Source organism: Astyanax mexicanus, chromosome 1, assembly GCF_023375975.1.
Source record: "Astyanax mexicanus isolate ESR-SI-001 chromosome 1, AstMex3_surface, whole genome shotgun sequence".
NCBI classification, from domain to species: domain Eukaryota; kingdom Metazoa; phylum Chordata; class Actinopteri; order Characiformes; family Acestrorhamphidae; genus Astyanax; species Astyanax mexicanus.
The window spans coordinates 128,497,660-128,524,556 of NC_064408.1; the positions used below are offsets into that span (position 1 = coordinate 128,497,660).

Below are 26,897 nucleotides of genomic sequence, written 5' to 3' on the forward strand. Positions count from 1 at the left end.
TTTTCAGTATGTTTTCAGTATGTTTTCAGTACGTTTTCAGTACGTTTTCAGTATGTTTTCAGTATGTTTTCAGTACGTTTTCAGTACGTTTTCAGTACGTTTTCAGTACGTTTTCAGTATGTTTTCAGTACGTTTTCAGTATGTTTTCAGTACGTTTTCAGTACGTTTTCAGTACGTTTTCAGTACGTTTTCAGTACGTTTTCAGTATGTTTTCAGTACGTTTTCAGTATGTTTTCAGTACGTTTTCAGTATGTTTTCAGTACGTTTTCAGTATGTTTTCAGTACGTTTTCAGTATGTTTTCAGTATGTTTTCAGTATGTTTTCAGTACGTTTTCAGTACGTTTTCAGTACGTTTTCAGTACGTTTTCAGTATGTTTTCAGTACGTTTTCAGTATGTTTTCAGTACGTTTTCAGTATGTTTTCAGTACGTTTTCAGTACGTTTTCAGTATGTTTTCAGTATGTTTTCAGTATGTTTTGTAGAAAAAGAAAAAGAGGCAGGACATTCTGTATATCCTCACCTTTATTAACTTCATAATAACAATGAATCATCATTATAATCATGTTTTATGTTTAATCTTTTATTAAATTCTTGTAACCCGAATTCTCTCCTCTAAACTATCATGAGAGTTTGTGGTTACATACATGAAGTAGCTTAAATATTTAAATGTTACTTAAGTATATTTAAAATAGTTCCATTTTAGTACAATTAAGTACATTTTTAAGCACAGTTTAAGTAAGACTTTTGTACTATTTTTATACTGTAATTAAAGTATAATAAGTACAGAAAAGAAGTTGTTGTATTTTAGCACTCTTTAAATATACTGATTACTTTAGTGCATTTTAGCACAATAATGCTTTAATACTCTACTTTAATCTACTTTTTTCACTAGGGTTTTTTTCCTTTAATAAATAAAATCTTTATTTAAAAAGTGCTTTTATATCACTTAACATGACCTAACATGGCATGTATCCGTGTATCTAACCACCTTCAGACCGCCTGTACCTGTTTTACTTAATCTTATTTATTCTTAACTTTTATTTCTTATTTTAGTTCTTCCTTTACTTTTTTATTTCCTTTTTATTTGTTTCCTTATTTTGTATTATTATTTTGTATGTATTATTGATTTTCTTTTATTATTATTACTATAATTTTTATTATTATTATTGCTTTTTGTATTTTTATTATATTATGTAAAAGTTATTTTTAGCAAATTTCAACTAATTTTTGTTGTATTAATCTTATATTCTATTGATCTTGATTTTTTATCAATTGAAGCTAGCTTTATTCTAATTATATATTTTTTTATTTTATTCTAATTCTATTTTTATATTTTATTTACTGTTATTTTAAAATAATTAAATTTAGCTTTTATTTAGTTAAATTTAGCTCGGCTACATTAAAAATGAGGGTTGCCCTCAATGTACATCCGAGTCAAAATAAAGGTTGATTGATTAATTGATTGATTGATTAATTGATTGATTGATTGATCGATCTCTCTCTCCTCCAGATCTTTAATTATGAGCATCCGATCTCCATCATCATGGACAAGCAGTTTGAGGAGCGTCTGGAGTGGCAGGGGACGAAGAGAACGGCGGACATTCAGATCGGAGCCATCTTCATCCACAACGTCACGTTTAACGACTCGGGAACGTACGAGTGCGTGATCCGGAGAACGCTGTTCCTCACGGTGGGGGAACACAAGGTGGAGATCAGGAGGACGGTGGAGCTCAGCGTGGTGGCTGAAGGTGAGAGCTTTACCACTGATTACCACTGCTTAATTTAACACTGATTCAGGCTTGTGAAAAATCATCATTGTAATAGTAAGAAAAATAAAATCAATACAATAGTAACATATTTGCTGGAGAAAAAGATGAAAGGTGAAAGTTGAAGCACTGAAACTTGTATTCAAGGTTTAAGATTTTTTAATTGCCATTTATACAGACCATAGTCAATTAACTACTGTCTATTTGCTCTTGCATAAAGCAGATTTTGGAGTCCTATAAAATCAGTAAATCAAATTGTTATTAAATGACACTATTAAATCCTAGAAGAACCCTTTCACTACTATTGAACATAAAAGTTCTAAATAATATTACTGTAGAATTTTGGAGTAAATGGATGTTAAACTTAGGAAAAGTGTCAAATCATTTTTACATAAACCAGATTTTGGAGTCTTATAAAACAAGCAAATCAAACTGTTATAAAATTACACTATTAAATCCTAGAAGAATACTTTCACTACTTTTGAACATAAAAGTTTTAACTGATTTTACTGTAGCATTTTGGAGTAAATTAATGTTAAACTTATGAACAGTGTCTATTCCTTTTTATATAAACCAGATTTTAAAGTCATATAAAACCAGCAAATCAAACTATTATCAAATGAAACCATTAAATCCTAAAATAAACCTTTTAATACTATTAATCATAAAAGTTCATATTAAAATTACTGTAGCATTTTGGAGTAAATAGACATCAAACTTTGGAAAAGTTTTTACATAAACCAGATTCTTTGAGTCCTATTAAACCAGCAAATTAAACTGTTATTAAATGACACTATTAAATCCTAGAAGAACCTATTCACTACTATTGATCATAAAAGTTCTAAGTGATTCTACTGTAGCATTTTGGAATAAATTGACGTTAAACTTAGAAAAAAGTGTCTAATCGTTTTTACATAAACCAGATTTTGAAGTCCTATAAAACAAGCAAATAGAACTGTAATCAAATGACACCAATAAATCCTAGAAGAACCCTTTCAATACTATTGATCATAAAAGTTTTAAGTGATTTTACTGTGGAATTTTGGGCTAAAAATACGATACAAACTTATACACTGCTCAAAAAAATAAAGGGAACACTCAAATAACACAATATAACTCCAAGTAAATCAAACTTCTGTGAAATTAAACTGTCCACTTAGGAAGCAACACTGATTGACAATCAATTTCACCTGCTGTTGTGCAAATGGAATAGACAACAGGTGGAAATTATTGGCAATTAGCAAGACACACTCAATAAAGGAGTGGTTCTGCAGGTGGGGACCACAGACCACTTCTCAGAACCTATGCTGTCTGGCTGATGTTTTGGTCAGTTTTGAATGTTGGTGGTGCTTTCACACTCGTGGTAGCATGAGACGGACTCTACAACCCACACAAGTGGCTCAGGTAGTGCAGCTCATCCAGGATGGCACATCAATGCGAGCTGTGGCAAGAAGGTTTGCTGTGTCTGTCAGCGTAGTGTCCAGAGGCTGGAGGCGCTACCAGGGGACAGGCCAGTACACCAGGAGACGTGGAGGAGGCCGTAGGAGGGCAACAACCCAGCAGCAGGACCGCTACCTCCGCCTTTGTGCAAGAAGGAACAGGAGGAGCACTACCAGAGCCCTGCAAAATGACCTCCAGCAGGCCACAAATGTGCATGTGTCTGCACAAACGGTTAGAAACCGACTCCATGAGGATGGTATGAGGGCCCGACGTCCACAGATGGGGGTTGTGCTCACAGCCCAACACCGTGCAGGACGCTTGGCATTTGCCAGAGAACACCAGGATTGGCAAATTCGCCACTGGCACCTTGTGCTCTTCACAGATGAAAGCAGGTTCACACTGAGCACATGACAGACGTGACAGAGTCTGGAGACGCCGTGGAGAGCGGTCTGCTGCCTGCAACATCCTTCAGCATGACCGGTTTGGCAGTGGGTCAGTAATGGTGTGGGGTGGCATTTCTTTGGAGGGCTGCACGGGCTGCATGTGCTCACCAGAGGTAGCCTGACTGCCATTAGGTACCGAGATGAGATCCTCAGACCCCTTGTGAGACCGTATACTGGTGCGGTTGGCCCTGGGTTCCTCCTAATGCAGGACAATGCTAGACCTCATGTGGCTGGAGTATGTCAGCAGTTCCTGCAAGATGAAGGCATTGAAGCTATGGACTGGCCCGCCCGTTCCCCAGACCTGAATCCGATTGAGCACATCTGGGACATCATGTCTCGCTCCATCCACCAACGTCACGTTGCACCACAGACTGTCCAGGAGTTGGCGGATGCTTTAGTCCAGGTCTGGGAGGAGATCCCTCAGGAGACCATCCGCCACCTCATCAGGAGCACGCCCAGGCGTTGTAGGGAGGTCATACAGGCACGTGGAGGCCACACACAATACTGAGCCTCATTTTGACTTGTTTTAAGGACATTACATTAAAGTTGGATCAGCCTGTAGTGTGTTTTTTCACTTTAATTTTGTGTGTGGCTCCAAATCCAGGCCTCCATTGGTTAATAAATTTGATTTCCATTGATGATTTTTGTGTGATTTTGTTGTCAGCACATTCAACTTTGTACAGAACAAAGTATTCAATGAGAATATTTCATTCATTCAGATCTAGGATGTGTTATTTGAGTGTTCCCTTTATTTTTTTGAGCAGTGTATAAAATACAAACTTAGAAAAAGTGTCTATTCTTTTTTATATGAAGCAGATTTTGGAGTACTATAAAACCAGCAAATTAAATTGGTGTCAAATGATATCAGTAAATCCTAGAAGAAACCTTTCACTACTAATTATTCAAAAAGTTGTAAGTGATTTTACTGTAGCATTTTAAAATAAATGGATGTTAAACTTAGGAAAAGTGTCTAATTGTTTTTATATAAACCAGATGTTGAAGTCCTATAAAACCAGCAAATTAAACTGTTCTTTAATAACACCATTCAATCCTAGAAGAAGCCTTTTAATACTATTGATCATAAAAGTTTTAAGTGATTTTACTGTAGCATTTTGGAGTAAATGGATGTTAAACTTAGGAAAAGTGTCTATTTGTTTTTATATAAACCAGATTTTGAAGTCCTATAAAACCAGCAAATTAAACGATTATCAAATGAAACCATTAAATCCTAGAAGAACCCATTCACTACTATTGATCATAAAAGTTCTAAGTGGTTTTACTGTAGCATTTTGGAGTAAAAATACATCAAATTTAGGAAAATGTCTGTTCGTTTTTACATAAACCAGCAAATCAAACTGTTATCAAATGACACCTTTAAATGCACAAAGAACACATTCTATACTATTAATGAAATAAGTTTAATAAAGAAGGATAATAATAAAGTATTAGTAGAGAAACACATAGTAGAATAAAGACTGTAATTATTATACAACTACAAGTATATATGTAGTGCAGCTGAAATATATAAAAAAATATACATAAATGTGTTTTTGATGTTGTTGTTGTTTCAGCGAATCGTGAGCTGACGGCGGTGATCTCTGAGATCATGATGTACGTACTGATCGTGTTTCTGCAGCTGTGGATGTTCGGGGTTCTGATCTACTGCTATAAGAAGATCTACGCCGAGAACGAGGCGCGAGAGGCCCGGAAAGCCCTGCGCGAGAGGAACCAGTACGACCCATATTCGCTCTTACACTGATATACCAATCTCTATATTCCCTCTAATCTCTATATATACCCAAAGCATCATGGGAACAAACCGTTGTTAAAAACTTTGAAAATTATGAAATACAGCAGGAGAAAATTACGGTAAGCAGGGATGACAGATAATTACTGTGTTTTACACTTATTTTCTTGCATGTTTTTTTTTTATATATTCAGTAATCACATAACCATAAACAGAAATAGTTAAACTCTTTTAACCCTCCTGTTATGTTACGAGTTTAAAAGATTTTTTTGTCATCAATATACAGCTCTGATAAAAAAAAATAAGAGACTTTAAAAACTATGAGTTTCTTTGATTTTACCAAATTGAAAACCTCTGGAATATAATCAAGAGGAAGATGGATGATCACAAACCATCAAACCACCAAACTGAACTGCTTGAATTTTTGCACCAGGAGTAAAGCAGCATAAAGTTATCCAAAAGCAGTGTGTAAGACTGGTGGAGGAGAACATGATGCCAAGATGCATGAAAAAAAAAACTGTGATTAAAAACCACCAGGATTATTCCACCAAATTTTGATTATTTCTGAACTCTTAAATATTTATGAATATGAACTTGTTGTTTTCTTTGCATTATTTGAGGTCTGAAAGTTCTGCATCTTTTTCTCATTTTCTGTAAATAAATGCTCTAAATGACAAAAAAATATTTTTATTTAGAATTTGGGAGAAATGTTGTCTGTAGTTTATAGAATAAAACAACAATGTTCATTTTACTCAAACATAAACCTATAAATAGCAAAATCAGAGAAACTGATTCAGAAACTGAAGTGCTCTCTTCATTTTTTTTTTTTACAGAAAAGAGCTGTATAATATGAAAATGGTTCATCTCACATATTTGCAACCACCCCTGCAAAAACCAAAACTAAATTGCAATGTTATGTTTTAATGTTCAATGTAAAACTATTGTGTTTTATTATATGTTGGTCTTTCAAAAGTGATAAAGTAGTGAAACATTACATTTGATTAAAAAAAAAAGAGTGAATTATCCTAATTGAAGCATTGCCTGCGGTGCAAAAACATTAATTGGCAAAACTCAACAAAATATATGTAAAGAAATCTGCCAATGGGGCGAGAGATTTTTTCTTAATAAGATTTCTTAAAATAGCAAATACAAAGTTTCAAAATAAGTGAATTAAGACTTAAATCAAGCAGAAATCTTGAAATCTTGCTGTCCTAAAATGTGCACACAAGATGCAGAATAACTTTTTTACTGTGCTTATTATTTAGTGTTCAAATTACTTAAAACAAGGTACAAATTCCAAGTAAGACTAAATAAGAGCGTACATTCTAAAATACATACACTTACACTCCAGAGCTTAGTGAGACAACAAGTTTTATGAGATTAAAACATTAAGATTTGTTGCCTTGAAATGAGATTTCAACACTTGTTTCTTAAGATTTTGTTTCTTGCAGTGTGTTAGAGGTGAGGAACAGTATTGCACTAAATATTGATAGAATAATTAGTAATGGAGTTAATATTTAGAGTAAAGTATATATTTTTTGTTTCAGATCATCTTTTGGATAATTAAACATGAACCGGCTCAAACTGACCCCAGAACAGTATTGCTGTTCTTTATAAATGAAGATAACAGGAGGGTTAATAAAAAAACTTTTTATTTTACAGTTAGTTTCCTTAAAACTGCCAGTTACACTGCAAAAACTAGACAAAACATATGCAAATTAAGATAAATATATGTATACTAAGCAAAATAAATCTGCCAATAGAGTAAGCAAAATTTTCTTAGTAAGATTTCTTACAAAAAGTCTCAAAATGAGTGAAATAACATCTAACTCAAGCTAAAAAGTCGCTGTTTTTGGACACATATTATTTTTTGTTCAAATTACTTAAAATAATGTACAGATTCTAAGTAAAAATGATTAAGATAATTATCCCTAAAATAAGTAAAATAATCTAACATTTACACAATGCTTAGTAAGATAAAAAAAGAAGTTTTATCAGAGAAGAAAATAAGATTTATTGCCTTAAATTAAAAAAAAATTACTTGCTTAGATTTAGTTTTTTACAGTGTAACAGATTCAGTTTAGTGTTTTCCACTTATACAGAACAATTTAGTAAAATCATCTGCTGTTCACTGATTATACCTGTTTCTCTGAACGCTCTCTCTGATTGGCTCTGATTGAGCTTGATGACATCACTCTGCTCTTGTGTTTCAGGCTGATTGACCCGAAGGACGGGTGTGACGGGGTGCATCTGGAGTGAGCTCTGCTGTCATCATTACTGTGATAATAGTGATGATATATAATAGTGAGGGGTAAATATATACAGTATATATATATATATATATACAGCTCTGTAAAAATGAAGAGATCACTTCAGTTTCTGAATCAGTTTCTCTGATTTTGCTATTTATAGGTTTATATTTGAGTAAAATGAACATTGTTGTTTTATTCTATAAACTACAGACAACATTTCTCCTAAATTACAAATACAAATATTATAGTCATTTAGAGCATTTATTTACAGAAAATGAGAAATGGTTCATTAAATAAGTTCAATAATCAATATTTGGTGGAATAACCCTGGTTGGTTTTTAATCACAGTATTTTTTTTTCATGCATCTTGGCATCATGTTCTCCTCCACCAGTCTTACACACTGCTTTTGGATAACTTTATGCTGCTTTACTCCTGGTGCAGAAATTCAAGCAGTTCAGTTTGGTGGTTTGATGGCTTGTGATCATCCATCTTCCTCTTTATTATATTCCAGAGGTTTTCAATTTGGGAAAATCAAAGAACTCGGACTGTTATGTTTATGCAGCTCTATAAACTTTTACTATACTGAATTATTTTTGAGAATACTTCTGTGAACAATATGTCAAAAACTATTGATGGCTTTGATTTTGATAAGACATTAAATCAGTGTTGTAAGTGTGTAACATTTGTAACATGTGTCTTGTAATTATAAAGTCATTATTGTAACAGTTATGTAAATGTACTGTGAATGTATTAGAGTAATGTAACAGTAACAGTGTTAGAGCAGTACTGTAACAGTATTTGTAAGAGTAATACTAAGGTTTAGTAACAGTAAAGTAACAGTGATGTTAAAGTTTTGTAATTTTATGTTTTATAGAGATTTCTGGCAGCAGTTAATATAATCGTTAGATAACCCAAACCCTCCCAGTCTGTGGTCAGAACAAGAGGTTATCCTAAAGTAGTTTTATTACATTTATTGCAGTGTATTGTTAATTATTGTTGCGATTCATTGCTCATTCATCACTGATTTCGCATGTAAAGCCAGTGTTGTGCCGAATTCAGCACCCCCGCCGGGAAAAGCACCCCCTCTACCCACTGTCTTCCTGGCTTCCTGGCAGCCTCTCCCGAGAGAGGTGGTGCTTTTCCTGGCGGGGGTTCTGAATTCAGCACCATAGTAAAGCCACCATAATGCACCCCCGCCATAAAAAGCACCCTCTCTCGAGAGCACATACGCACATACGTCTCCTCAATAAAAGCAGAGATAACTGCTTTAGCTAACGTTAATTAGAAACGCGTTCTGAGAGGCGGTGCTTTTCATGGCGGGATGCAGATTTTAGCATGCTTTCAAAATAAAAGTTTATTTTTAAAGAACATTTCTGCTTTTTCTGTGGCATAATTTTTTTGGGCGAGACAAATCCACCTAATTCTGATATTGAGTGGGACAAATCTTACAGAATTGTAGCAGTATTGTAACAGAAGTGTGAGAGGATTTAAGAAGTAGTGTTACTGTAGTGTAGCACAAGAATAACAAATGAAAAAAGGGAACCACTTTAAAATAAGACTACCTGTATAAAGGGTTTATAAATGGTTTACAATTAGTTTATTAATGGTTACTAATTAGGTTGTAAATGCCTTAAAAATCATTAATAATCATTAAAAATCTTTATTAATCAGTTATAACACATACGTAGAATATAATACGTAGAAAGAGCAACAATATAGATGGCTGTGGGTTCACTATTTGGCAAGGAGCAGGTAATTGTTGCTCTTTTTATTATATATTATATAGAAAGCTGTCTCTCTGCGATCCAGAACTGGATGAAGGATAATTTTCTCATGCTAAACAGTAATAAGACCGAGCTCATCCTCTCCCTCTACCCAAGTCCGAAATTTGGGCGTTCTTCTAGATTCCACTCTCTCTTTTACAGCTCACATCAACTCTGTGGTGAAAACTGCATTCTTTCATCTGCGCAGAACAGCTAAAATTCGACGATCCCTTACTCAGTCCACTGCTGAAATACTCCTTCATGCTTTCATTTCCAGCAGACTAGATTACTGTAACTCCTTGCTCGCTGGCATTAGTTCTTCCTCTATCCATAAACTCCAGATGGTACAAAACGCAGCTGCCCGTTTACTCACTCACACTCGCACCCATGAACACATTACACCTGTTCTCCAAAATCTTCACTGGCTCCCTGTTAAATACAGGATTCAATTCAAGATTCTCTTACTTACCTATAAGGCATTAAATAATCTTGCACCTCCTTATCTGTCAAACCTCCTTCTTCCTTACAGACCATCTCGATCCCTTAGGTCTGCTACTGCTGGACTTCTTAAAGTCCCAGCCTCTAAACTCCGTGGCTTTGGTGATCGGGCTTTTTCCAGACTTGCTCCTCAACTATGGAATTCTCTCCCATCTGCGGTCAAACAATCCTCCTCTCTTTCCTTGTTCAAATCTACACTCAAGACCCACCTCTTTTCTCTTGCCTACGGCCTTCCCTCTGTTTAATGTACTCTACCACTTATCCCTGCTGTCTGTTCTCGTACTATGTTGATTGTCTGTCACCACTTGTTGTGTAATGTTTCTATTTGTTTTCACAAATGATGACTGTAAGCGTCTTTGGGTTTTAGAAAAGCGCTATATAAAAATAAAGTATTATTATTATTATTATTATTATTATATTGTTATGTTTGTTTGTGCTTATTGAGAGAATGAACAGAGGTTCATTCATAATCACCAAAAGTCTTTACTTTTAACTTTTAGTATTTACAAGTTTAAATTTGTTTTACTACATTATTTATTATTTATTACAAAAAAAAGAAAAAAAAAAGAAAAAACAATATATATATATATATATTTTTTTTTTCCCCCAATTATTTATAATGTAATAAAGAATATATCATGTAATTCATCACTTCATCATTTCATGCAAAAAAAACTTTTTCTGGTATAAGATTAAGATTTTATTACATTTTCAGCAGTTTATTACATTAATTGCATTTATAATGTGCAATTATTACACCTGAAAAATTACATCATGCACCATCATGTTAATTAATTATGTTTATTTATTAAATTATGCACTTTAATTACATTTGAGTTTTTACATTATTTACAATTAATTCATTTCCCAATACAAGACTGCACTTTACTTACAGAACATTTTATTAGTAGTAAAATCCCACTTTAATATATTATTGTATAAAATTTTATATTAAGCAGAAATCTGTCAGTGTTGTACAATACAATCATTCATTGATTCACGGAAGAAATTAATGTCAAATCGTTCAATAATATTTCTAACCTGAGTTCATTTCTTACAGCCAGTACCGGATGCTGTGTATAATAAGCAATAGAAAACTATAAATGTGGGAGTCTGAATCCTCCAGATCTTTTGGGTAGAACATTTGGTAAAATTGACCATTAAAATTGTTTTAAAGTAGCCCAAAAAAACGCACCCAGCCACCCCTGAATTTCCATTTGCTGTTTCTGGTTTTGGAATCGGAGTTGGGACTCTCCTGCTCTCAGACCAATAAAACTCTCCTAACACCTCTAACAAACTAACTACTTCTAACCTCATCTCCTTCTTCCTCTTCTCTACTCCTCTATCCCATTATTTCCCTCTGACCTCCTTAAGGCCCTATCTATAGATGCTTTATTTTTAACTTCTATTATTTTTGTACTTAACCTCTTCTATTATTTGCACTTCAATATTGTAAGTCGCTTTGGACAAAAGCGTCTGCCAAATGTAATGTAATGTAATGTAATGTAATGTAATGTAATGTAATGTAATGAAACTGATGTTAATAATGATAAAACTGTAGTTCTGAGAGTGAGGGACTGAAGATACAGGTTTTAACAGGTAAAACACTAAACTAAAAAACACTGAGCTCATCTAGTCAGTGAACCGCCCTGTGATGCTTTGAGTACCACCGATTGTACCCGTACCACAGTTTCAGAACCACTGGAGATTTTTTTGTGTTTTGTGTCCAAAAAAAATGTAAAAGCTACCCTCCAGTGCATGCTCTTCTAAAAAACAGTTATTTTCAAGTATTTTCAGGAAGACAGTAGATGATGACGATGATGATGATGATGATGATGATGACAGGAAATAGCAAAGTTCTATTAGCAGGTCATTATTCTGCAATTAGGTCAGGTTTAGGTTCAGACTGAAAGAAATTAAGCGTAAAATTTACTCTAAAAAGTTTCGCATCTTTCTGCATTTGCTTTTTTTTAAGTAAATTTAATTTCAGATAACTAACTTCAAAACAGAGAAGTGAACTGAACTTCAGTCAATCCTTTCTTTTAGTAAACTTTACTTCATTTATTTTTACTGAATCAATCCTTTCTTTTAGTAAACTTTACTTCATTTATTTTTACTGAATCAATCCTTTCTTTTAGTAAACTTTACTTCATTTATTTTTACTGAATCAATCCTTTCTTTTAGTAAACTTTACTTCATTTATTTTTACTGAATCAATCCTTTCTTTTAGTAAACTTTACTTCATTTATTTTTACTGAATCAATCCTTTCTTTTAGTAAACTTTACTTCATTTATTTTTACTGAATCAATCCTTTCTTTTAGTAAACTTTACTTCATTTATTTTTACTGAATCAATCCTTTCTTTTAGTAAACTTTACTTCATTTATTTTTACTGAATCAATCCTTTCTTTTATTAAACTTTACTTCATTTATTATTACTGAATCAATCCTTTCTTTAATTAAACTTTACTTCATTTATTTTTACTGAATCAATCCTTTCTTTTAGTAAAGTTTACTTCATTTATTTTTACTAAATCAATCCTTTCTTTTAGTAAACTTTACTTCATTTATTTTTACTGAATCAATCCTTTCTTTTAGTAAACTTTACTTCATTTATTTTTACTGAATCAATCCTTTCTTTTAGTAAACTTTACTTTATTTATTTTACTGAATCAATCCTTTCTTTTAGTAAACTTTACTTCATTTATTTTTACTGAATCAATCCTTTCTTTTAGTAAAGTTTACTTCATTTATTTTTACTAAATCAATCCTTTCTTTTAGTAAACTTTACTTCATTTATTTTTACTAAATCAATCCTTTCTTTTAGTAAACTTTACTTCATTTATTTTTACTGAATCAATCCTTTCTTTTAGTAAACTGCATATAATATAGCCTAATTACAATTACTTAATTTATACAATATTACTTAAATAATTTATGATACATAATATGTTATAATTCCTGAAATTCCTGAAATGTAAATATTTTTAGTTAAAACACTCATATTACACTGTCTCAGCACACGGATGGCATGTGATACATTATTTTTAGTAAACTAAAGTATAGTATAGTATAGTGTAGTTTAGTAAACTAAAAATAATGTATTATATGCCATCATGTGTTGAGACAGTGAGACTTGGTCTATTTACAAAATAAATCTTTGATATTATGTAAATATTTGAATGTGTGTTTTAACCAAAAATATATATAATAATATTGTATAAATTAAGTAATGGTAATTAGGTAGAAATGAAGTAAAGTTTACTAAAAGAAAGGATTGATTCAGTAAAAATAAATGAAGTAAAGTTTACTAAAAGAAAGGATTGATTCAGCAAAAATAAATGAAGTAAAGTTTACTAAAAGAAAGGATTGATTCAGTAAAAATAAATGAAGTAAAGTTTACTAAAAGAAAAGATTGATTCAGTAAAAATAAATGAAGTAAAGTTTACTAAAAGAAAGGATTGATTCAGTAAAAATAAATGAAGTAAAGTTTACTAAAAGAAAGGATTGATTCAGTAAAAATAAATGAAGTAAAGTTTACTAAAAGAAAGGATTGATTCAGTAAAATAAATGAAGTAAAGTTTACTAAAAGAAAGGATTGATTCAGTAAAAATAAATGAAGTAAAGTTTACTAAAAGAAAGGATTGATTCAGTAAAAATAAATTAAGTAAAGTTTACTAAAAGAAAGGATTGATTCAGTAAAAATAAATGAAGTAAAGTTTACTAAAAGAAAGGATTGATTCAGTAAAATAAATTAAGTAAAGTTTACTAAAAGAAAGGATTGATTCAGTAAAAATAAATGAAGTAAAGTTTACTAAAAGAAAGGATTGATTCAGTAAAAATAAATGAAGTAAAGTTTACTAAAAGAAAGGATTGATTTAGTAAAAATAAATGAAGTAAACTTTACTAAAAGAAAGGATTGATTCAGCAAAAATAAATGAAGTAAAGTTTACTAAAAGAAAGGATTGATTCAGTAAAAATAAATGAAGTAAAGTTTAATAAAAGAAAGGATTGATTCAGTAAAAATAAATGAAGTAAAGTTTACTAAAAGAAAGGATTGATTCAGCAAAAATAAATGAAGTAAAGTTTACTAAAAGAAAGGATTGATTCAGTAAAAATAAATGAAGTAAAGTTTACTAAAAGAAAGGATTGATTCAGTAAAAATAAATGAGTAAAGTTTACTAAAAGAAAGGATTGATTCAGTAAAATAAATGAAGTAAAGTTTACTAAAAGAAAGGATTGATTCAGTAAAAATAAATGAAGTAAAGTTTACTAAAAGAAAGGATTGATTCAGTAAAAATAAATGAAGTAAAGTTTACTAAAAGAAAGGATTGATTCAGTAAAAATAAATGAAGTAAAGTTTAATAAAAGAAAGGATTGATTCAGTAAAAATAAATGAAGTAAAGTTTACTAAAAGAAAGGATTGATTCAGTAAAAATAAATGAAGTAAAGTTTACTAAAAGAAAGGATTGACTGAAGTTCAGTTCACTTATTTACTCTGTGTAACTCTATTTAAATCTTGAAACCGAGTTGAAGTTACTTAAATTGATCTGAAATTAAATTTATTTTAAAAAAGAAAATGCAGAAAGTTGCGAAACTTTTTTAAAGTAATTTTTTTCAGTGTTCAGGTTGAGGTTGAGGTTTTCTCAGGAAGCCCCCAGGTCCTTCATCATGTAGGGCTGCAGGGCCATCAGGACGTCGTACAGGACGCTCTTCCCGGAATCACCACTCGCTCTTAATGCTTCACGAATCAGACGCTGCATCATCCTCTGAGCTATCCTCTCAGAGCAGATTTCACTGTACTGCTCAGGAGAACGTCCAGGACAGCCTCCACCCCAGTGGCTCTCTGCACGAGCTCCGCCCACTTATCATCGATGAAGGCGGCTTTTTTTAAAGCATCTACAAAAGATCAGATCACAGTAAAAAGCGTTAAAGTGAGGTTAGGGTTATTTTACGTTCTTTAAAAAACACAATTCACCTTAAAAAGTGAAGAAAAAAAAAAAAAAAGACATCGCAAATCCTGTTATTTACCATAAGCTGGAGTCGAAACACCGGATGATCCACCTGCAGAACATCAAGATATAGTTTAGTTTTATTAAAAAATAACACAACATAACGGGTCCTATATTACACCCTGTGCAAGGCATGTCATGTTGATGCTCTTTGCAACAGTGCCTTGCAAAAGTATTCGCCCCCCCCCCCCCCCCTTTGAACTTTTCAACCTTTTGCCACATTTCAGGCTTTAAACATAAAGATATGAAATTGTCATTTTTTTGTGAAGAATCAACAACAAGTGGAGCACAATCATGAAGTGGAACGAAATGTATTAGATATTTTGGTACTACTGTAAAATAAGACTACCTTTACAAAGGGTTTATAAATGGTTTACAATTAGATTATTAATGGTTACTAATTAGGTTGTAAATGCCTTAAAAATCATCAATAATCAGTTATAACACATATGTAGAAAGAGCAACAATATAGATGCCTGTGGGTTCACAACAGGTAATAATTGCCCTTTCTATGTATGTGTTATAACTGATTATTAATGATTGTTAAGGCATTTACAACCTAATTAGTAACCATTAATAAACTAATTGTAAACCATTTATAAACCCTTCATAAAGTAGTCTTACTTTAAAGTGGTACCGATATTTTAAATTTTTTTTAGCAATAAAATACTGAAAAGTGGGGCGTGCAATATTATTCAGCCCCCTTGCATTAATATTTTGTAGCGCCACCTTTTGCTGTGATTACAGCTGCAAGACGCTTGGGGTTCGTCTCGATCAGTTTTACACATCGAGAGACTGAAAATTTTTGCTCATTCTTCTTTATAAAACAGCTGGAGCTCAGTGAGGCTGGACCTCCAAAGTCTATTTGGCAAACAACAGGTCATTGTTGCGCTTTCTATGTATGTGTTATAACTGATTATTAATGATTTATAAGGCATTAACAACCTAATTAGTAACCATTAATAAACTAATGTTGGCTTTCCACTCCTCAGTGCATCAATGTGCCAAAGTCAGAGCTCACCTGGCTCTTAAAGGGAATGATGAGCAAGTGACTCACTGATTGGTTTATTTTACGTTACGCCCAAAATTAACCACACCCATGATTAATTAAGAGAATTAATCATTGTTCCTCATTTTCGCCCAGTCTCTTTCTTATTATTGAATCATTAACACTGATCTTAACTGAAAAGAGTGAGACCTGCAGTTGGATGAGTTGTCGCTGTGCTCTTGGGGTAATTTCGGTCGGCCGGTCACTCCTGGGAAGGTTCACCAGTGTTCCATGTTTTTTTCTCCATTAGTGAATAATAATAGTGAATCACTGTGGTTCTCTGGAGTCTCAAAGCTTTAGAAATCATTAGAGTATCTTTTCGTCTACTTCTGTTTATTACTATTTATCTTTATCTCCTCACTGCTGTCGGGCAAAGCCAGTTAAGACTGATAAAAGAGGCAGAGGAAGACGGAGAGTGGAGGGGAGTGGAGGAGGAGAAATTCTAAACTCTTCTAAAACCTGTATCTAGCGTTACATTGACTGTATGTTACTGTATGTAACAGACAGATAAATAAACAGCTAAATAGCTAGATAGTTGCTGGGGATGGCCATAAGTAATGTTTACCATTAATCGTTTTGGACGTAACAAATCACTCAATATATAAATACTCTGGGAGCTAAATTGAGACACTATGGAGACTAACTATTAGTTTATGGCATATATTTTGGAGTACTCCTCACTGCTGAGGTATTAATCAGATGTGACACGGCTTTTAAAGCTGTGTAGCAGCTGAGGTTTAACTGAAGCATCCCTGCTTGTTAGCTTCCATGCTGCAGCACCGATAGCTGTATTGTAGTGTGGGTGCTGGCAACTTCGGGGGTGGAGTTAGTGTTGGGGAACGAGCAGCAGGAGGAGACAAACTGACAAAACTGACAAAAAAACCCGGGACAGAGTGAACACTCCTGCTGACCAGAGCTGCCAGTGCTTTCACTCAACATGTTTCCTTAATATCTGATGATACATCCTGATCATTTTATCATTTAATACTGAAAATTAGTTACATAGTGGTCCTTTAAGTTATGTTTTAACTGCAGGTAAACACTTTTTTCTCTCTTGTTAATTAAAACCTTCATTTAAAAACTGCATTTTGTTTACTTGTGTTGTCTCTGACTAATATAAAATTTTCTTAACAACATTTAACAGTGACAAACATCCCCAAAAACACTTTTTTACACCACTCTATAAGCACAGCTGTATGTCATTTATGGCCACCAACATTACAAAGTTCACAGATAAACTGGCATCCAAAATTTGGTCAGTAATGTAAATAACATAAGAAATAACAATTACTCACCTCCTCCAGCAGCACAGAGTCCACGTACTGAAAAAGATAAGAAAGAACTTATATTTATATAATTGTACCTGTTTTAAGCTTTGTTAAAAAAAGCAATTATGCTTAAAATAAGCCACCTCACCTGTGCTTCCACTAATTGGATGCTTTGCTGTAACCCACCCACCTTGATTGTCTAGTCACTGGCCACTTTATTGGAAACACAGACTCAACCTGTCGGTACTTATTTTTTATTTTTCTGTTAATACTCTTAGTGCTGATTAAAATAGTTTACAGACCTGACTCTTTTATTCTCTGTGATGATTAAACATCTAATAAAATAAGTATTATTTTAGTACGTTTGGTGTAATGTTAGTGTCAATTCAGTACTTTTACAGTAAAAATACTTCTACAGTATTTTTTGATTCAGGACAACATTACAGCATGAGGTTAGTACTCAGTGTTGATTAACTTAATTTAGTACTTATTTACTGAATTGTGTAAGTAGTACTTTCATTTTTTCAGTACTCTCATTGCTGATTAAATATTATGTTAATGTCAGAGTTCAGTATAAGGCGAACTTAAAATCCAAAAATGTTCCCAAAAATCGTCAGTGCGCCTAATAAATGAATTCTAACAGTCAGGTATTAAGGAGCAGTAAAGTCACTCCACTGAAGTACAGAGTTATACAGGAGTTTCAGTTTAGTTCTCCAGCAGCATTAGCATTACCCGCTAATTGCGCTAAGAGCTAGCTCTTTCGCCATTCAGAGCTGAGTTTTATCGGCCTGTACTCTGCTGATAACCCCAGCTAACACTGCTGGAGCAGCATTAGCATTACCCGCTAGCCGTGTTAAGTGCTAGCTCTTCTGCTGTTCAGAGGTGAGTGTTATCGGCTTGTAGCCTGCAGCTAACCCCCGGCTAGCACTGCTGGAGCAGCATTAGCATTTGTCACTTACCGCACTATGCGCTAACTCTTTCGGTTTCAGAGGTCAGTATTATCAGTCTGTAGCCTGCTGCTAACCCCAGCTATCACTACTGGAGCAGCATTAGCATTACCTGCTAACTGTGCTAAGCACTAGCTCTTTTACTGTTCAGAGACAAGCATTTCAGACTGTAGTCTGTGCGTTTACCATGTTAAAACAAGCTATAACTCAGTTTCTCAGTGTAGCGCTGTCGGGTGGCATTAGCTGCTAAATGCTAGCGCTAGCTAATTTAAGCTTACTGTAAGTAAACTAAAGCACTTTACTCACCTAAATAAAGAGTTGTCAGGAGAGGAATCTGTGTAGATTTTCACTTTCACGCTCGTTTCACTTTGAAATATGTATTTCTGCTACTTTTCTTCCAGTATTGGATTATGGGGATTTTATTTATATGCATGCCCCTGCAACATGTCTGCAATCGTTGGACTCTGTGTATCATAGTGCCCTGAGGTTCATCACAGGTTGTAAAGCTCTCACCCACCATTGCACATTATATGGCAGGGTCGAATGGCCCTCACTGGCTGTACGTCGTCTCTCACATTGGCACATTTTTATTTATAAAGCCATCCTGGGGCAACTCCCTCAATATTTAAGTGGTTACATTTCGAGAGTCCAGAGTACTTATTCTTTACGCTCAAATGATTGCTATCTCCTCAATGTTCCCAAAGTTCGCACTGAATTCGGCAAACGTTCCTTTATGCATTCTGCACCTGCTGCCTGGAATTCATTGCAGAGTACTCTGAAACTGAAGGAACTTATTTCCCTTAGAACATTTAGAAATTTTGTAAGAAACCTGGAATCAGCCTCTTATTGTTTCTGTTCATGTTTTGTGTGAAGGTCCTGTTATTCAACCATATTGACCCATCCAGACTGTATATTGTACATTACTGTTTGATTCCTTATTGTTTGATTCTTTGTTTTATGGCTTAACTGTGAACTGTCTGTTTTAAATGTTGAAACTGATGTTTAGGCTGCTGTCTTGGCCAGGCTTCCCTTGAAAAAGAGATCATTGTGTCTCAATGGGACCGATCTGGTTAAATAAAGGCTAAATAAAAAAATAATTTTTTTTTTTTAAGAATTACAGTTCTGTTTACTTAGCTTAGCTTTACTTAACGTAGTTAAAAGTTAAGTAAAGCTCCCCCACCACCCCCCAGCGGTGAGACGTGCTGAATTAGAAAGTAAACATGACGACACCCCTGTTCCTTACTAGTGCCAAAAAAATGCGATAATACAGTACTACAGATTTAATTACAGTACTCTTATTACTGTATCAGTAATATGAGAATTCATTCAGTACGTTTAATGTTGATAAAGTGGCAAAAGCAAAGTTTTATTTTCAGTAATCTCAGTGTTGGTTAAGTATGACAAATATAAATTCTGAATTATAGAATGAAATATAATATTCAGTACTGATATTGTTGATTTATTAGAATATATATTATTAGTTATTTACTCTTATTGCTGATTATGTAGTACATATATTTTTATTGCACAAACCTGAACTAACAAGACAAGAATCTATGGGTTAACTCCTTAGACCTTCTTATTAGAAGCAGTGACACTGCGCTAACATGCTAAGCTAATGTAAGCTTTCTATTTGACGTGATATACTAAATAGTTTTAATAGTAGTTTAATTTAGTAGTTTTAAAATGATATAATGTAATGTTATGTAAAATTAGAATCCTAGTACAACAACAGTAAAGGGAAAAACGGTTGTGTAAATATCTGTTCTGCTTTGTGGTTGGTTGAAGAAGTCACATGTGTGTGTGTTGACAGGAAGTGCACTTAAATGCACTTAAAACAGCAATTCAAGTTGGTAATCCGTCTCTATCCTGCTTTCTTTTTCTTTTATAAAATAGTGATCCAACCACCTTCCGTCGAACCCAAGACTTACACTAATATTTCAGTAGTTTAGATGTTAATGAGTTTCTTATATTCGTCCACATATCTGAGTCTGTATTAAGTGCGAAAACTCCTTCTGAATCTCTAATCGCTAATTCCACCCATTTCTCAGGTAAATAAGATGATAAATAAATCTTCTCCTCACCTCGAGCTCCAGTCTCCAGATCCTCCGCTACCTGATTGGCTCTGATGATCTTCAGTAGTTGCAGGGTGATCTCCAGGGCTCTGTTCTCTGTGAAACTTTCTATCAGAAGATTAACAATGTCCACCCGGTCCCTCCCTTCCACCACCCCCCGCGGGATTCGGAGATCCAGCTCAGAGTCCATCAGCTTCCAGGTGAAGGTTTTAAACTGCCGAGAGTCCAGATCCTCCAGAGCCTCCAGCAGGAGGTCCCTTATAGAGCTGGACATTTTTCAGAGCGGCACAGTCGTCTACGCTGGAGACAGGAAACAGGAAGAAGGCTCTTTAGTTCTGTAAAAAAATGACATTTTTTTCTACACAGCTTCTCTTCCCCTTAAAGCAGCTTTAGCTTAATATTAGCCTTCAACTGACTTTTAAACCTTTTAAACCTTTAAAACCTTCAACTTTGAGGATCAATTTCTCAGATCTGGATTAAGCTACACTGCAAAAAAATCCATTGGCAAAAACTAGACAAAATGTATGCAAATTAAGACAAATATATGTATATTAACCCTTGTGTTTTCATTTCATGTTTCAAACTCATTGGCATTGGCTCATTTTTTGTGAAAAACATATATCAAAACACATTTTCGATAAACACACACTGTACCCCCCCCCCCCCCCCCACACACTTTTATATTACATACAGTATGTTTGGCCAAGGGCTAATAAACATTGCTTCATTTGTAAATTTTAAACTAAACAAATTTTCTACTCATATCTTGAGTTTAATTCATTTTCTTTTACATTTTATTAAAAAACTAATAAAAAAAGAGTAGCACTTTTTAAAAGAAATGTAACATAAGAAAGGTAAAGGGCAAATATTAACCATGTAAGCTGTTTATATTGCTTGCAATTTAGGTGAAGCAAGCATGTGTAAAGCATTTTAATGTAGAATTGCTTAATTTTGCTGAATTAAATACAAGTAACAAAGTAAACGAGTAACAAAAATATGAACACCACACAAGGGTTAAGCAAAAAAAATTGGGTTAAGCTAAATTTTCTTAATAAGATTTCTTACGAAAAAAAAAAGCAATGGCAAAGTCTTAAAATGTGTGAAGTAACACCTAAATCAAGCAAAAAAGTCACTGTTTTTGGACACAATAATCAGAATAACTTGATTGTGCTAATTCTGAGTTCGAATGTGAATATCACATCATACCATTGGAATACCATATGGGACATTCCAGGATTTTGGTACATTTCCTGTCCCACCACTTAAATTTCAAATGTACATATCCAAAATATCTAAATGACTATTTTTTGTGAAAAATGTACTTGTTATAAGACAAACTGTAAAATATGGTGGAAAATTAAGCTCCTTAGATATTATTCAAAAGACTGAATACCTTTGGACCACCTCAAAAAATGGCCGTTTTCTCTTGTCCCACTCATTGGGTGACCAACTCCTTTGGCAAATTTAACAATTAAAATAAGCTCTAAATAAATGACTTCCTCTTGTATATTGTTGATCTGCATCTCCTTTACTTATGAAAACAACTTCTTTGGTCTACATTGTTTTGCATGTTACAGTTTTTATGCTATTTAGTTGTGTCCCACAACATGCGCTCAACCCTGTTACCATAAGGAATTTTACCTGGCAGAGAAAGAGTTAAAAATATTTGTCTACTGGCAAAAAGGAAGTGACATCACAATTTTTTCAAATATGTTTGTCCAAGTTGTGTGTGTCACTCAGTGAACTCAACCCTGTTACTCATATTGTAAGACTAATAATGAGTATAAATAATAAGTCAAAATTTACTTTATATACTTATATAAATGATCTTGTATACATAGCTACATTTTACAGTTAGGATCTGTTCCTGGGGTAAACCACAACTTAGCCTAGATTTGCAACCCTGTTACTCGCAACCCTGTTACTGTAAGTTACCAAATATATTACATAATATAGTTTAAAAAACAGCTTTGATAGCTGAGCTTGACGAATCAAACTTTTTGATAGTCTATTACCTGTGTTTAATAAATATATGACTAAAAATGATCAAATTGAAGATCAAATTTTCAGAAGTGACCACCCCTGAAGTGTACCAAAATCCTGGAATGTCCTATATGTTTCCTATGGAAAACTGGTCTAGAACAGTATATGGAGACACATGTACAGTTGTGAAGAACACCAAGTTCCCTGTTGTTCACATTGCAGAGTACCTTGCCTGGTTCCTGACCCATGAAGCTCCTTAAGCTCATCTACAAGTTGTTTCCAGGTACAGATCTGTGTAGTGTTTGGGATCAATGGATAACTGGATTACTGACTGGCCAGTGGGGCCATCGCCCAGGGGCCCTTGAGGTCAGGGGGCCCCAAGGGGGCCCTGGCTTAAAACATTTTGCCATGCTTTTGGTCCCCTTATGCATGAAAATGGATGAGGTGTTGTGGCACTGCTCTGACTTCTGGCTATTAGGGGTCCTAGGAAAGAGGGAGGGCATATTTTTAGACGGCCCTGGTTATGAGAGCCCGTACCAGGGGGCACTAGAGAAGAGCAGGGATTACCATTAGAGGGCATTTGATCACGAGGGCCCCAGCTATGGTGCACTTGACTTTCAAAGAAGTCGTTTACCAGGTGGGCCTGGGCAACTCTTTGCCCAGGGGCCCAGACTATTCTTAATCCGTCCTTTGATCAATGGTACAAAGTTGGTTTTAAGACATACCACACAGAGCTGATTGTTTCTGGGCAGTCCATTGTTGGTGCTATCGAACATTTGGACAATGTTATTCTTAGTAGCTGGTAGCTGTGGGTCTTCCCGATCTCTGTGCTTATTCCACAACTGTTGATCTATAATCTTAGCTCATGCTGACTAGCTAGGATAGTGAAATATGAAAAAAAAAGTCTCCACCTGGATTTAAGTAAGTAAATGATGTGGGGTTGGTTGATGCTGCAGTTGGTCTGCAGGTTTAGGTTCAGCAACAGTATGTGCTGAAAGAATGAGGTCAGCTGACTACCTGAACATATTGAATATAGACCAGGTTATTCCATCAATGGCACGCCCATATTTCAAGATTACAATGTCAGGATTGATGTGGCTGGAAATGTGAAAGAGTTCAGAGTTCAGGGAGCATGAGATCATCATTTATCATTTTCACACATGGATTGAGAGAGTTCGCCACAGAGTCCAGATCTTAACCTCATTGAGAATCTTTGGGATGTGCTGGATGGAGAAGAGCTGCTTTGTGCAGTGGTCAGACTCAACCATCATCAATGCTGCTGCAAGATCTTGGTGAAAAATTAATCCAGCAACACTGGATTGAAATAAATATTGTGACGTTGCAGAAGCTTATTGAAACAATGCCACAGTGAATGCTAACCAACTGCTGAGTCTCCTCCACTGATGAAACTCTCAGCAAACAGTTTTCCACATAGAAGAACAGCTTGACTAAGAACCTTTCATTATCTTCAGGTTCACTGTTTAGGATATCACCAAGCACAACAGGGACTACAGGTAGTTCCACAGGGAAGAACCTGCCACTCATAGATGTCAGGTAGCTTATTTTTCTCATTGTTACGCAAAAGAAATCTCAAGAGGGGGTTGTTGCTCTAGTAGTACGCACACCTCATAAAACATCCTCTGGATTTTATCACTAATGGCACCACTATGTTTCCTGAAATGCAACAACACACCAAGAAGTGTGGGGCTCAGGGTAGGAATAGGCAAAGACAGAGACATCTAGCTGGTTGACCCTTGAAATGTCCATCCTAGTCTAGTTTGGATTGCAGCTTGCTAAGCATCTTAAAGTAATCAGCTGCAATTAGCAGCAAAGGTGAAGCTGAATCTACAAAAGGATTGTAGAGGCTAGTCTCTGTAATGTTGGTTCCCCTTTTTTGAGGGTAGATGCCCCAGACATTGACTATCTGGAAGGATTTCTTCGGTTGAACAATAAGAGAGACTTGGAAAACAACCATGGGTCCATGGTCCAGGTTTGGACATCTTGTACAGGGGACAATGAAACAGAAACACCTGGTTTCAGACCACAATAATGTATTGTGGTGACGGACAGTTCTGGTGGAAACAGGAGAGTTGAGGTGCACATTGAATTCTGCGTGATTTGATCAGCCGTGGTTTTATGTTTTTTGCATACAATCCGGGTTAGCACCCGAACATCCCTTTCAGACAGCTTCCTCTTACAGCGTCCACAGTTAATCCTGTTGGATGTGGTTAGTTCTTTTTGGTGGTATGCTGACATTACCCTGGATACTGTGGCTCTTGATGCATCACAATTCAGCAGTGTGATGAATTTCAAGGGATTGAAATTCCCTTGAACATGTTGTGTTCAATAAAACCATGCAAACATATATAATGTTTTGTGTGCTTTTAGTTTAAGCAGACTGTGTTTGTCTATTGTTGTGATCAGAACACATTTAATGACCAATTTATGCAGAAATCCAAGTATAATCCCAAAGGGTTCACATACTTTATACTTTTTCTTGCAACTGTAGGTACTTTATTGATCCCAGAGGGCAATTCTGGAAATGTCTAGAAGTGTAGTCATGAACTTCTTATGATGCCGGTCAGCATGACCATGACCATGATGCTTTGGCTCAGTTTACTTGACTTTACCAATTCTTTGCTACCAAAACAGTAGAGAAACCATAACCTCTGTGAGGTACAAGATTATAGTAACCAAACATTTACAAATTAAAGGTCGAATTTTGCACATAATGCCTTATTAACAGATAAACTGTGAATTAATAATACTTTTTATACTGCAAACTAGTACTGACTGTTCCTTTGACTTACACACCACAACAACAGCATTTACATTAGCATTAGCATTAGCTTAGCCACACTGCTACACAGATTAGTCTAACTTCTATACAATATTAGCAACTGACCAAAGTGCAGTAATAGTCTGCATTAATAAGTCAGTAGTATTTAAGAGTACTCACAGTTTCTCAGCGACGAACACAATTCCACAACGTCAACCGGAAATAAACTTAGCACTCAGACACTGAGCTTCCTGCTTCAGTCCTCCATTACATACACTACGATTCTGTGTGATCATGTGATCAGTATTGCTGATGCCATCTTCTGCCTATAGGGGGCTTCAGAGCCTCAGTTCAAAGCCTTTCTAACAGAAATGTTAAATAACAAACAATGCAAAAAAAATCAAATAACACTGATTAGAGGTTAAAAATCCAACCCGACCCAGCCCGAGCCCGTGCATGTTCTGCCTGAGCCCGACCCAACCCGAACCATAAACTGTCATTATGAGCCCGAGCCCGACCCAACCCACACAGAGCAAAACATTCTCCAACTCCCCCCTCTAGTCACTCCCCACTGCCCCCACTAGGGGCGCACTGTATCCTTTTACACAGGGCTCATATTATGTTAACATAAACAGAACTATTACTCCACATCTCCCCTTATTTAAAGACATAGCATAATTAACATTCTATAAACCTTAACAAAACATGTAACTCTTTTTCCCCTTATGTCTATGTCTTAGATCTTTAATATATCTCTTATAAGTCCAGTCTCTTAGGTTTAATTACTACTCTGCCAGACCGAGTCTGGACTTTATCTGGTGACTGCTGAATCTACGCTGACTGTAATGGAGTCTGATGATTTGCTGGTGTATCATTCTGCATCTCGGGTAGATCCAGTGTCTTGGAAAGATCTTTGTTCACCTCAACAGCAGATACAGGAACAAGATGTCGTCTGTTCCTTCTCAGAAGACCTTGTGGACTCTCCACCAAGTATGATCATGGTGTAGAATGGGCAAACACTACAGTACCTTCACTCTTTGTGTCTGTGATCCAAACTCTTTCTCAGGGTGCTAGATGACGAAAGGTCTCTGTGGCTGGCGTTGTAAACTGAAGCCTCCTTTTTTCTCCTCTCGTTTTCTTTGTCAGCCACTGCACCAAAGTCAGGAAGTTCAGGGATTAAAAGTGAAGGACGCTGGAGCACAGGAGTACGTAGCCTCCGTCCCATCAGCAGTTGGGCTGGGCTGTAGCCATGGGCCATGGGTGTGGACCTATATGCAAGAAGTGCTAGATAAGGGTCTTTAGCTTTACTGAGTAGCTGTTTCACAGTCTGAACATGTCGTTCAGCCTCACCATTGCTCTGCGCGAAATGTGGGCTACTAGTGACATGCTGAAAGCTGTAATCCTCTGCAAACTTTGCAAACTGTTGGCTGGAAAACTGTGGGCCGTTATCCGAGAACAGAATCTCCGGAATGCCATGTCTGGAAAACATAGACTTGAGATGCACAATGACATCTTCTGATCTGGTAGGCGTAAGCTGTGCCATTTCCACAAATCTTGAGAAATAGTCTACTACCAAAAGATAGTTGTTCCCTTTGAATGTGAACATATCAGCTCCTAGTGTTTGCCATGGTCTCGCAGGAAAACTGTGAGGCATTAAGGGCTCTACTGTGTTTACTCTTTGCTTGATGCATATTTTACAGTTGTGAACCAGATCCTGCAGCTGTCCACTCAGACCTGGCCACCATACAGACTCTCGGGCTCGTAGTCTGCATCTGTTAATTCCTTGATGCCCCTCATGCAATTTCTCCAAAACTGAGTTGCGCATTGCTGAGGGAATAACTAATCTAGACTCTTTTAACAAAAGTCCATCTAGAAC

General features: G+C 35.1%; 2 protein-coding genes across 3 annotated transcripts in view; one reads left to right on the top strand and one right to left on the bottom strand.

Annotated features, from left to right (window-relative positions):
• The window catches only part of LOC125785661 (sodium channel subunit beta-1-like), a 493,013-nt gene that overhangs the window by 2,047 nt on the left and 464,069 nt on the right, over positions 1-26,897 (top strand). Inside the window, exons 3-5 of one of the 2 annotated variants that reach the window (XR_007427994.1) lie at positions 1,510-1,747; positions 5,220-5,379; positions 7,609-7,807. Coding sequence is in view for 1 of the 2 variants with exons in the window: in XM_049469632.1 (XP_049325589.1) it covers positions 1,510-1,747; positions 5,220-5,379; positions 7,609-7,654 (444 nt within the window). In the remaining variant the exon portion in view is untranslated. Of the gene's footprint in view, positions 1-1,509; positions 1,748-5,219; positions 5,380-7,608; positions 9,021-26,897 lie in introns of those variants that run through there. The other variant, XM_049469632.1, reaches the window with a different exon arrangement.
• On the bottom strand, positions 14,154-20,550 carry LOC125780425 (apoptosis-associated speck-like protein containing a CARD). The gene is given in 5 exon segments (XM_049479041.1): positions 14,154-14,716; positions 14,719-14,808; positions 14,941-14,973; positions 17,265-17,291; positions 20,269-20,550. Coding segments are annotated over 5 exon segments (576 nt in total). The 5' UTR covers positions 20,534-20,550; the 3' UTR covers positions 14,154-14,555.